Genomic DNA, 13,619 nt, shown 5'->3' on the forward strand with positions numbered 1-13,619 from the left:
TTCCATTTAGTCTCATCAGGCCAAGCACAGCAGTGACAGCTGCCACCTGTTCACTATCACAAATCCATTCACAAAATTTGAAGCATCTATCCAGATAATCCTCATTCGTTGTGTAAAGCAACCTGGGAATGTAGGGTTTTCATTTTGCTTGCTTTAAAATGCACTGAATGCTTGATTTGCTTACACCTGGTTCACGTGTAGTGTGCTGAATGTATTTCCTGGGGATCCTGTGAAAGCTTATACCACTGCAGGCACCCCTTTTTTGTCCACTACCGATTTCTTCATGATGTACCATTCCTTCTCCAGGTCATGCATACTTCTCTCCCTCTCAAAGTTGTTGCACGATTTCAGTATTGTTACATGTGACTGTGGCACAGTATCAAAGTCTGCTTGCCATCGTTTCTGCACTTCTTTTATGTTTTCACATTTCTAATAATGCCTTAAAATCCACTTTGTTTGCTTCAAGGACAAGTTTCCAACCATCTTACTTGTAGTTACTGGCAACTGAAAATAAACAAAGAAAAACAAATGAATGGCTACCCACACTAATCATGAGAGCACCATATAATTAGAATTGGATGAGGGTATCATTACTATCTTCTCAGTTATTGTATGCAGTGTAAACCCCTTTGTGGAACATCTTGTATGTAATATTTCTTCCCATTGCAGTAAAGGATGGAGTGCAGAAAGATTCCCTGATAGTATACCTCTGTCCAATTTTTCATTTGTCTAATTTCATCTGTATGGTTCCTTTTGAAACTATACACACAAGATGGAAGAATGTATTACACACTATTTCATAAGTAGATTTTTATGAGATGTTAGACATCTTTCTTCTTGTTTCCACCAGTTCAGATTCCTCAGCAATTGTTATTTGTGTCATAAATAAATGCCAAGTAACCACAATGGTGATAGTTTTATATCCACCTCATGGTAATAGTAATCACGTTCTGTGATATGCTATTTTCATTGGTGGCTCACCTGTGGAGGAGGGCTGTCTGAAAAGCAACACACAAGGTACCATAAAGGTGTAACACTTCAAGCATTTTCAAGCTGTTGATATGTGAACCTGTCAATAGCTGTGTGTGTATTTTCTTTCATATATGATGCCCATTTTTAAATTCACTGAAAGAACAAGACGCATTTGACAGATAAGTCATTACATGCATTTATATTAAAAAAAAAAATATGCATTTATAAATATTGCTACCTGCTAACCTTCTACAAGTTTTGTTAAACAATTATGTCTTAATAATTCATACCCACCATCTTTTCTTACACATCATAATAAAAAATTTAAAAAAATAATTTACAAATGTTTTGTAAAATAATGTACCTAAAACCATTGAATAAAGTAGATTAGACAAACATTTTATGTGCCTCTGGATGATTCTCATATACAGCAAATGAGGCAAGTTGAATATTTCTCTAATCTATCCCATTTCTTACTTTTAGAAAAATCAGTTGACAAAACATTTCATGCATTTTTCAAATTTTTTCATTCTCTACTTTTGTGCAAAAAGCATAAAATAAATATTGAATTATTGATTAGTATTCTAGTATTTTGAGGGGCTGTCAAATGAAAAATGAACAACTGCCACAACAAGACTATGTAATTGTACCATGAAAAGTAATCACCACACATGTTAAGATATTTATCCTACTAGGATATGAGATGATAAATTCCTGTTTTGTAAAACATGATCAGCTGCTGATGGATCCACATCACTGTTCTTTTTAAACTGCAGTGGATTATTTGCAACAACCTTCATGACAGGAGAAATATATTGTGAAGCAGAAGTCAGTTACCTCCTGTAACAGATGTCTGCAATGTGATTGTGTGTGAGCACAAAATGTTATTCTTACTTCACATTTTTGAGTAATGAAGACTTCCTTTTCTAAATATGAGTCATCCCAGAACATTACATCATATGACACTACTGGATAAAAATATGTCAACCTACTGCTTTGTCTCTCACCAACATACAATGACTCAAAGTGTAAATGTGGGTGAACTAGGTGGTTTTAGGAGTTATACAGCAGTAAATCAGCAATATTATATGCTTCGTTTTACTGCCCTTCATAGCAAGCCATTCTGGGCTTACAATTCAGTAAGATAATACCCACCCACACTTTGTGCTTCCCAAATCCTACCTTGGCCAGCCAGTTGAGAACATGTGGTGCATTGTGGGCGCGACCCTCCAACCATCTCAGGACTTTGATGCTCTGACATACCAGTCAGGCAGAATTTGGCCCTCAGGAGGACATCCAATAACTCTATCAAGCAATGCCAAGCTGAATAACTGCTTGCATGAAGACCAGAGGTGGACCAGTGTGTTACTGACTTGTTCAATTCATGAAGCTTTTTCTCTTAAATAAATCATCCAGTTTTTAAGAAGTTGCAATTATTTGTTTTTTATGTACATGTACTTCACATCCACCAATTTCCATCCCATTCAGATAGTTCCTTTGTGGATGTCATTTTTTAGAGTGTAATTGTGGATCAGGATGTGGTTGGCTAAGAGAATTAGGAAAAAGATAGTGGGTCTGGTATCAGGAGGATGTTCTGCAGCTGTGGGCATGGGGGATTTGTCAACAAAGGCAGAGGTCCCGTATGTGGGTGCATTGTACCCATCAACAATGGGAAAACCAGTAGGAAGACCTGTGGGGTTTAGGTTTATGGAGTTTACAGAATTCGTAAAAGGCAGGAGTGCATGGGCTTGCAGTGTGAGGGATTCAGGTGTCAGATTTGGGAATGGACCCAAAGCCTTGAGAAGCTGCTTGAGGTCACATTAGACTTATGGTATGTGATCACAGTTGTAAGGTTTGTATGCAGAGGTTTTGGAAAATATTAAGTTGGTGTATAAGTTCGTAGTTTGTTTTCCATATGTTTAATAATGAAACAGATACTCATCAGTATCACAGGGCTGCAAAATCAAATTTTTGTTCAAGTCGTCTAATCCCGAAGGGTGTTTTTTATTAATTGCTGGCCTGTGTTGAAGAATATGAAGTAAGATTTTGGCTATCACATATGAGAAACAGTAATAATGTTACCAGAAAATGTCATATTTTTAGAATATTAAGACACTTAAATATAGTAATAAAGACACTTACAGCTATACTAGTTAAATGTAAAGTGTTTACAAATGTATGCAGTAAACAAAATCAAACATCACACATTGGTTAATAGACCTAATCACAGTTTAAGTTAAGTATATTCCAAGTCTTGTAGAGACACTGCACTATTTCAGTACTGCTTCCTCTTCATACTGAAATTTTGTCTTCAAGCTTTTCTTCTGTGCTTTATCTCCATATTGTCTCTTTTTAGAGACCAACAATAGTCAGCCATCATCCCTTCATCCCACCTGCCTTGATAACATGATTGTATTTCTTTCATGTCTTGATGAGCCCTTTCTCCATGTTCTTCACTATCATTTCCACGATTGTGTTGGAAGAATTCAAGATGGCTATGAAAAAATGGATCAAATTTAATCCTAAATGTTTCTGAGCTATCAACATATTTTTCACCTTGACTTCGAAATCTGGGTGTTTCCTATTCCCAAAGAAATTGTCAGCCACATTCTTAAATCCTGCCCAAACCAATCATTCTTCAAATACTTCATCTTTCATTAAACTTCTAATACTTGGTCCCACAAATATTCCTTTTGGACTCGGGCAGAAGAAAAAAAAAGAAAAAAAAAGGGACTTATATACTTAAAACAGTCACCATCTTTGGGCAATGCTTTGACGATACTTAAAACAGTCACCATCTTTAGGCAATGCTTTGACGAACTTTCTTGACAAATGGTCTTGAAGCTTCTTTTGTTAGAATCTATATGTAGCCTCCATTCATTGTTTTCTAGGAACACCACACCTTGATAACATACCTTCAGTGTTCTTATTATAAACAAGAAACGAGAGCCTTCTGTTACGAAATAATCATAAAATTATGATTGTCTTGATTGAAACCAGTAGATGTTTTGCCCAGAGTAAGCAAATGTTTTTCTTTAATCAAGACCCTAAAATGTATGTTGCTTCTTTTGAGAGACCCAGATCTCCTACATCTCTTACCAAGTCATTCAGTTCTTCTTGTGTGAACTGCTCTGGTTATCCTTTTGAGAGTGTGCAGTTATTATCAGGATCTGAAGTTTCACTCGATGATGATGATGACGATTCAAAAGTAGTGGAGGGTTCAGGCTTGGATGTCAGGACCATGTGGTAAGGGCCTTGTGGCTGATTTCAGATTTCATGCTGATTTCATACTGTTCTTGTTAGCCAACCAACTTTCATCACACAAAAATAGTAATCATCTACATAGTTTTCTTGTTCTCTCCATGTCATTTGAATCCCAAACATTAAAGATTTCTTTTAGCCTTGTTTCCATTTCGTCAAACCTACAACTCATATATGACAAACAGTACGTGATGCAAAAGTTTTGTGCTGGTCTCCTAACTTTATACTGAAATAAGATAGGTATACTTTTTTGACAAATGAGGTTATGTTCTCTCTCATGCTTTTGAGAGTAGTCAGAAAACCACAAATGTAACAAAACAAATCAGGATCATTCATACATGATCTTCTTGATGAAGTCGCCATTATTAGGCTGATTTGAAATGATCTGGTAATGTTGATACACAAATTGCTTCAAATTTTTACTCAAATGACTGTAGTACATTTGTGTACATTGAAACAACTTGAGAAGTAGTGATGTTTTCATAGTCAATCATGTTGAATTACTTTACGATCTATTGCAGTATATATTATGTAGGAAATTTAGAAGTAGTGGGTGTTGGAAGAAAACAGATTACATTTTCATAGAGAGCGATAAAAAACCTCTCTAACTGACCCACTTTCATGTAAAGTGCTGAAACATCACAGCCCTGTGTAGTACATTCTCCTTCACTATTTACAACTGTCTGTCAACTGGGGTAACTTTTCAGTTCTGTGACAGTAGAAGTCACATGGTTTTGAGGCGAAGAAAATCTCAAACAATGTTCGAACACATTTTTATCTGGAAAGGAAGTTGCTTGAAGAGTTTTCAATAGAGAGCAGGAAAGGTGAAAATCAGGGGGTGAAGATCAGGCGAATAAGGTGGATGTGGAAAGAGTACCCAACCCACCTCCTGTTCAGTGTTCTTTTGTCAGTCTAGCAGAATGCAGGCAGGCATTATTATGAAGTAGCATCACTTCATGCAGTCTTCATTTTTGTTATTCTTGGATTTTGTCTGCAAGACATCTCACTTGTTGACAGTAAATGTCAGTAGTGATGGTTACACCTTTGGAAAGCAATTCATAGTACATCACACTGTCACTGTTCCACCAGATGCATAAAATTATCCTTTATGGTTGCATGCTGGTCTTTGTACAAGGAGTAGCTGCTTTGTCTGGGGTCAATCTTATGTTAGCAGAAAGACATCGTTTCTTGTCACCAGTGATGATGAGAAAGCAGAGGTGCACGTGTGACCACCTGCTGATTTTTGTGATTTTGGCTTAGAGTATGCAGTACCCACACACTGTTTTTTGAACCTTCCCCATTGCATACAAATGTTAGACAATGGCGGAATGATCACATTTTTATTAATGTGTCCAAATGATCTTCATCAAACTCCAAAGGTCTTCCTGAACATGGAGAGTCACTAACTCTCCTTAAAATGAGAAAACTATTTTCTTGCTGTGCACTGTCCAGTGACATTATCCTCAGACACAGTGTAAATGTTTCTAGCTGCCCGCACTGCTGTCACTGCTCTATTGAACTCCAACAGAAGAGTATATCAGATGTGTTTCAATTTATCCACTTGGCACTCCATTTTCTAGCATCCACAGCTCCACTTACTATCTCCAAATGACAAAGTGACAACATGTAAGCTCATATAGCAATAGTGAACTACAAATAAAAAATGACAGTTAACAATAAATCCATAGTAACTGGAACACCAAAATGCAAAACAAGAATGCTAGAAACTTATGCACCAAGCTAATAACTGGAAGGAACAATGAGTTGTATATATGACAGTTTGAAGCAAATGGTCAAAAAATATACGTTCAAAATCCATTTTCAGAATATATGAGCTAAACAGTATGGATAAATAGCAAATGAACTATATAACAAAAAGAAAAATGACAACTTTTGATAATTAAATACCACATTTATATCAGCTAAAATATGATATTTGTGCAGAAGATATTATCTCATGTATTAATGACATAAGCTGTTTAACATTATTGATGATTATTTATTATTGTGGTGTTTGGATGTATAATTTTCTCATATCCTATCCATATTCATTAAGGTTTTGCTGCATAATGGAATCTACAGAACTTGGTATGAAAGTAACCTTTCAGTTGCCATTACTAATTTACACTTTTCCAGATATGATAAAGTATGGTAATTAAAAACATGTACTATAAACTGTCAATTTAGTCTTATTACATTATATTTTAAACTAGCTGAAAAGGACCTGCTTTACTTGGTCCTTTTTTCCAGTTCTTTTCTCAGTTGCAAAAATGTGCAGTTAATCTTCTCATTTGTGTAGCATCTAGCTTATCCACAGTAAATTTGTATGAACTGATTAGATGTTTTGGTTTCGGGAGCAAAGATGGAAAAGTTTTGTGGCACTCCACCATATAAACATGCTACATATAGTTGTCCAGATGAGAAACATGATTCCTTCAAATTCACTCCACTGCATTAAAATGTTTGTCCTTGTGCTTTATTGATAGTCATACTATGGGTTAATTGTACCAGAGATTGGAATCTTTTAGGGCTGAATGGTAAGTTAGTTGAAATGAATAGAATTCATAGTATTAATACTGGCTTGCCTTTCTCTTTCCCAGTTAACATTTCCACTTCTATGAAGTTGTTTAGAAGTCTCTTATCAAGGGTATACATGGAACACTGAGTGAATTTGGGAGTTTACTTTTTTGTCTTGATTCATCATTGTATCAGTAGCTTCAAATATTCTTTTCTTATCCAGGTATTCTCTGATTTATTTGTTGAACTATGTCATTTTGTCGCTAAAACTGTTCCCTAACATCACCATTCACTGCTTATGTAGTTCCTTTCTGTAAGCAGATACAAATTTTTAATGAGTTTTTCCTCTGTCTGTACTCTGTTGCACAACTCATTGGTCAAATTGATGTGTGCCATTTCTAGCTTGTATTCTAGAACATTCGAGAACATTATAGAACATTTGAAAACTTTCTTTAACATTTTAGAATATTTATAAAAGCATGAGAATTTCAAATTATTTCTCTCATAAAATACATTGATGCAAAAGAGATGCAAGATGTTCTGGTGACCACCATGACGTGGTGGCAACCACTTCAACCATTCGTATCTCCACGACCATAACAGCTGCTATGACACAAACACTATACCGCACAACAGGGAACCAAGGGTAGCACCAGAGATACTGATAATTATGAAGTGGTAATGTCTGGTCTGCTTTACCTGCTAGAATAGCGTAACTCACAGCACACTGATTTGTGAGACAGGGTGGTGAGTGAGTACAGGTCAAATCTGCACAGTTTGCTGTAGTCATGTAGGTAAATGCTGGACTGGTCCCCTCTTTCTGCCTCTGGATATAATATAAGCAAACAGTTAAAATATGATTACACACACAGAAAAAAGTTTCCACAACCTGGAGACAGGTGGCAAACAGGACTTACCTCCTTTGGATATCTGATGACTGCGGCTGCAGGTAGGGCATCAGAATGCAAAGTTAAATCAAAATAAATTTGCCAGTTCCTGTATACAGCAGAACTTGGCCATATAAATAGTTAAACTTTTTAATAGAATTTAAATTTCTTGTTCTTATTTGACAGGTTTGATGTCTTGGTTAACGGTGGAGGTGCAGTAACACTGCAGTTTCAGCGAAGTCCCTTTAGACCTCTAACAAGGACGGTTTTTGTGCCATGGAACCAAATTGTTGTTTTGCCACCTGTGACTATGCAGCTAAGTGATGACACAGATATATATTCTGAAAATGCAGGCTCTCTTGCTCTTGGAATGGGTAAGATTTCAAGCAAAATTCTGTAAATGTTATTTTTTGTCTGTAAGAAAGTAATTAATATCTACTGTTGTAAACCCACTGAGGTGGAAAATCACTCCACCCCTCCCCTTTCTGTATGACTCTCTTCCTCTCCCACTCCCTCTCTCTCAGAATAGTGTATTGCAATATTTTACTGTAGTAGTAATATTAGTAGCAGCAGCAGCAGCAGTAGTAGTAGTAGTAGTAGTTTTATTCATCTATTGATAACTTTTACAAAGATACTGGCCATGTGGAACCACTTTACTTGTTACAGGAATATATAGATACATTCAGATACTTTTCACTTCATTACCTTTGCACATATTTTTCTGGGCCATAAATCACACTTAGCAGTACAGTTATTTCTCAGTTTGAAGGTATAACAGAATAAATAAAAAATCTTCACACCAACTGGTTATGTGACAAAATACATATAAAAGATATGGAAATGTGTAAGCTTTTTGAGTCAGTGGCTCATTATTCTGGCAGAAGGGTTGAAGGGAAAGCAAGAGGGATGGAGGAAAAGGAATGATGAGATTTAGGAAATGGGGATAGTTACTGTAATGTAATTAACTGTCAGAGATAAAGTTTATCTCATGCAAAAAGTACAATGCCCACAGTAAAGAGCTAAGGTAACTTCATTATGTTGCCAGAAAATGTGTTTAATTTATTTAATTATGAATATTTTCTTTTATGATAAATAATGGATTCATTTGAGATGTTAAATGTTGTATATTTATATGTATTTATTTATATGTATCTTTGGAGTTTATTAAGGTCAGTAGACCAAAGAATCTGGGATGCAGGAATGTCTGCAACTTCCGGGCACGTGTTGGCTAGCCCGCCACTTCTTTGTCGGTATTGGAGGGAGATGGACGTGTTTATGTGACCAGTACAGTATAATGCATTTAGAGTATCAATGTTCATAGTGAAAATGGTGTAGTTACTAAACAAAAAGTACGAATAAATATAATTTTTAGCTGAAAGTATTTCAGATCTGGTAGTGTTTATTTAAAACGAGAAGAAAACCCAGGCCATGCTTGTTGGAATGATTATTTTGCAGACAAAACTTCGAGAACCCCTAGACAAACGAGATCTGCAGTGTGTAATCTTTCAGCAGCTACTAATAAATAAGTCTTGCTGAAATTGTGCTGGAACTGCTTGTATTATTCTCATTCAAAAACACGTGGTGAGAGTGTGGTCCTACCACAATATACCGCGTAAGATTCCACAATTTTTCAGTTATCTAATAAACGAGATAGGTAACAACCAGTACATTACAGAAAATCACCCAGAACCCTGGATTAGGGGAGACTTACCACATGGGATGAGAAGAAAAGATTGATTGCTGGTGCCTGTACCAGATGAGATTTTACACCTTCAGATAGCGTTTGGTGCAGGCACCAACAATCAGTCTTTCCTTTTCATCCCATCTAATAAACCTCCCTTGACTCATGGTTCCGAGCGACTTTACAATAACACTCCTCATTTTGCAAACCTCACCAATCCCTTTCCTTCATCCCTCTTCTTTTCCCTTCAACCTTCCTGACAGAAGAAGGAACCATTGGCTCTTAAAGCTTACGAGTTTGCATATATTTTATTTGTTTTCTCGTGCTGGCACTTGGTGGGTGAGTTGTTTATATGTCCTATTAAATTATATTTTGAATTACTTCTCAGTTTTTTTCTAGTGTACATTGTGTTCAAAATTAAGAAGAAGAAGAATGAATGTTGAGGTTCTAAAATTAAATAATATTTGTTAATGTTTACTAACTTAAAGTAGTAAAGGAGTTTTGCTATTTGGGAAGCAAATAACTGGTGATGGTCAAAGTAGAGAGGATATAAAATGTAGAGTGGCAATGGCAAGGAAAGCGTTTCTGAAGAAGAAAAATTTGTTAACATCGAGTATAGATTTAAATGTCAGGAATTCGTTTCTGAAAGTATTTGTATGGAGTGTAGCCATGTATGGAAGTGAAAAGTGGACAATAAATAGTTTAGACAAGAAGAAAATAGAAGCTTTCGAAATGTGGTGCTACAGAAGAATGCTGAAGATTAGATGGGTAGATCACATAACTAATGAGGAGGTACTGAATAGAATTGTGGAATGTTCTGAGACATCAAGGGATCACCAATTTAGTATTGGAGGGCAGCGTGGAGGGTAAAAATCGTAGAGGGAGACCAAGAGATGAATACACTAAGAAGATTCAGAAGGATATAGGCTGCAGTAGGTACTGGGAGATGAAGAAGCTTGCACAGGATAGAGTAGCATGGAGAGCTGCATCAAACCAGTCCCAGGACTGAAGACCACAACAACAACAACAACGTTTACTAAAGCTAAATGTTGCTTAAAATGTAAAATAGACTTAAATATGAGCATCATATTTCACATGACAATATAATTTCAGTAGATGATTTCTTCATACCTTGATCAACATATTTTTAGTAAGTGATTAATTGATTGATGCAACAGATGCTTCAGTCCTCTTTTTTTTTTTTTTTTTGAGGCTGTTAGGTCAGTAGGTATGTGAGGCACATACAAATGCCCCATCACAAACCCCAAAAGAAGGAACTCCTTAAGCATCATATTGGATAAAATATGCTAATATTTCATGTTATCGGGCTCCCTGTGGCCAACCAAAAGGTTTTGGGCATATTCCAATCATTTCCTAACATAGTTAGACATGTACCATCTTGTTTCCAAATAAAGTTTTCTGGTTCATCGTGCAGTTGAGGAAATAGCCATAGTTATATCATGTTCAGCTATTTCAAGCACTTCTGTTTCAACAAAATATGACAAAAATTACAATTTTGGGAAATTTATCTGCACTGCAATCACTGCAATGTATTATGGATGTTTTCTGACCCCCAGATACAGCTTTAAACGAAACATAGGCAGCTGACATGTGTATCTTTATAGCCTTTGACATAAACATCACTGAATCCTTAATTTACAGCCATTCCTCCAAATAGGTATCTTTGGATTACCTGAGGAAGACTCTCAGATGTTCAATATTGAGTTCACACTTTCTTATTCTTGCATACTCTACCAGTTAGAAAGACAGTAAGTACTTTCAAACAATGGTTGGATCATATTAACTGTTGAGAGATCACAATCAAATTTAATATGGGATGCACAAATCTTTACTCAGTTTTCAAGTGAAGTATGTGCTGGCTCTTGACTGTGGTCATGGTGTATGCTGTTGGAAGCTGCACGTATTATTGAAAATCTGCCTCTTAAGTTTTACTTTCAGTTTTCATGGGAGATCTTACATTCAGAAGCTAGTATCAATTCTTAACTCAGTGTTGTCATTAACAACGAATCAATTCATACACTGGGGATGATGTTGACTCCATAAAATGAGGCAGAGAGCCACAAAAATACTACAGTGTGTTGGTCTGTTGAGATACAATGTCTTCAGTTTTCCTCTGAAATAGATGGCTATATGTGAAGAAGGGGAGCCTTCATCTAAAACTGTACTGATCAGTTCCGGAGACTGACAAATTTGTCATTCTACACATTTAAGCATTTATCACTACCTGTATGTTTCTGCAGAATACTTACAAATTTAAAGTTCAGAAGTTTCACTGCTTTATTGAAAGTTGTACATGATTATCAGCTGTCTAAGGATGCTTGCTCAGTTCACACAAAAATGAACACATCTGTTCCATCAGTCTCTCTCCAATTTTGTGCCTTCATATATTTGTTCACCAAATGAATAACATGTTATGTTCAGTGCTGTTTTCATGTTGTTCATCACTTCTTTTGTATGTGAAGCAGTAATTATAATTAATTACTAACCTAAATTTTTCAATTAAATAAAAAATGTTTCTGTGATTGTATTATAACAACTTTATGGTTGTGCATTTTACAAATAATATTTTGAGGAATTGGTTAAGAGAACACAAAAATTGTAAGCTATTGAATAAATGTAAACTATTGTGTTGGAGATATTGATTAAGCTATACATATGATTTACAAATGTTACGATAACAAAGAAAGAATAATCTTTATAAAGCAGGAGACATACTCATAGGTAGGCTGGTGCTATACTGAATAGTTATTTCTTGTAATCTGTAAGGGTCATTTTGGACAAAAAATATATATCTCACACTTTGCTTGTATTTACATGTACAAGTTTCTCCTCTGCTCCCAAGTTTCTGCTCTTTCTGTCCTTTCATTTTTATGCTTATTTAGTCCACACCACAAGAGGTGATGCAGTAGTAAATTTCTGGGCATGTAGTTGGCATATTCAGAGTCTACTCCAATTATCTTATCCAAAGTTTCCCTAAACTGAAATGAGGCTGTGATAGAAGAAGGCCTTGATAGATTGCTTTCCATATGGACTTTGTTTTCATAACTGAACCTGTATTCATTACTTAATGAACTGTTTGTTATTGCAATACCATAAATTAAAAGGAAAAAAGGAAGAATGGAAAGTGGAGGTTGGTTTCCATTACTGTTAATTTCCTCTTTCTCACTAATGCTGTCTGTGTTTCTTTTGGTATATCTTTGTGCTCTTGAAACCTCCAACATTTTAAACTTGTTGAAACTTCCTGGCAGATTAAAAATGTGTGGCAGGCTGGGTCTCCAACCTGGGACCATTGCCTTTTGTGGGCAAATTCTCTACCAACTGGGCTATCCAAGCACAACTCGTGACATGCCCTCACAGCTTTATTTCGGGCAGTATATCTTCTCTTTAAACTTGTCAGTTTCAGTAACATTAACTTGTTTTCTTCATTTTCAGCACTCTTCTTCTTTGATATGGGTGTTCATTTAGAGGTGGTCTGTTTTTTGCAAGAAGATCATTTAGCAGGCTAACTGGGGTTAAGACACTAGACTTATATTTGGGAGGAATCCCTGTCAGACCATCTTAAAAGTTTGCTATGAGTTCCATAAAACATTTCAAGTGAGTCCTGGAATATTTCTCTTAACAAACCGATGACCAATTACTTTCTTCACAGTACATCTACATCTACATCTACATCCACACTCCGCAAGCCATCTAATGGTGTGTCCAACTGGGCAAGTGTTCCATATCAAATGGCTCCAATGTTAGTGGAATATTCAGTTTCAATACCCTCCTCCCTCCATTTCATTAACATAACAAACTTATATGCCACATCATTGTACTTTCATTTCTGGTTGCTGAACTTCATAGTGGCAGTGTTAATCAGTGAGATGGTATCTTCTTTTTCTCAGTTGTGGCGTTCATTTGCAGTGCTTCTTGTGACTTACATTTCTGTAAGTGGCTATTTTGGGACATTTATATTCATGAGCATCTGAATTAGACATAGCTATTGTGCTCAAGAGAAAGCACTCCTATCTGTATGGTGAATGAAATAATTTCATGTGTCATGCCAAGATGTACAGTATCAAAACATTTGATTACAATCAAATCATGGGTGCCTACCACATGAATTTTTCTGTCTTCACAATCAAAAAGACACTGGATTTTTCATGTGACACTGTGAGTACTAGCATTTAGGGGGAAATGCCACAGCCAGTGTTGGCTGCTATGGATAGCATAATGTTAGTGGCAACATCACCACAAATATTCCAATTTGCAATAGAGAAATGGTAAAACAAGTACTG

The 13,619-nt window shown here is 36.0% G+C and overlaps 1 protein-coding gene across 1 annotated transcript in view; it reads left to right on the forward strand.

The window, feature by feature from the left end:
* The window catches only part of LOC124606110 (teneurin-a), a 360,362-nt gene that overhangs the window by 233,766 nt on the left and 112,977 nt on the right, over positions 1–13,619 (forward strand). Inside the window, exon 13 of the mRNA XM_047138074.1 lies at positions 7,824–8,011. Coding sequence (XP_046994030.1) covers positions 7,824–8,011 — 188 coding nt within the window. The remainder of the gene's footprint in view (positions 1–7,823; positions 8,012–13,619) is intronic.

This window comes from Schistocerca americana, chromosome 3 (genome assembly GCF_021461395.2).
Source record: "Schistocerca americana isolate TAMUIC-IGC-003095 chromosome 3, iqSchAmer2.1, whole genome shotgun sequence".
NCBI lineage: Eukaryota > Metazoa > Arthropoda > Insecta > Orthoptera > Acrididae > Schistocerca > Schistocerca americana.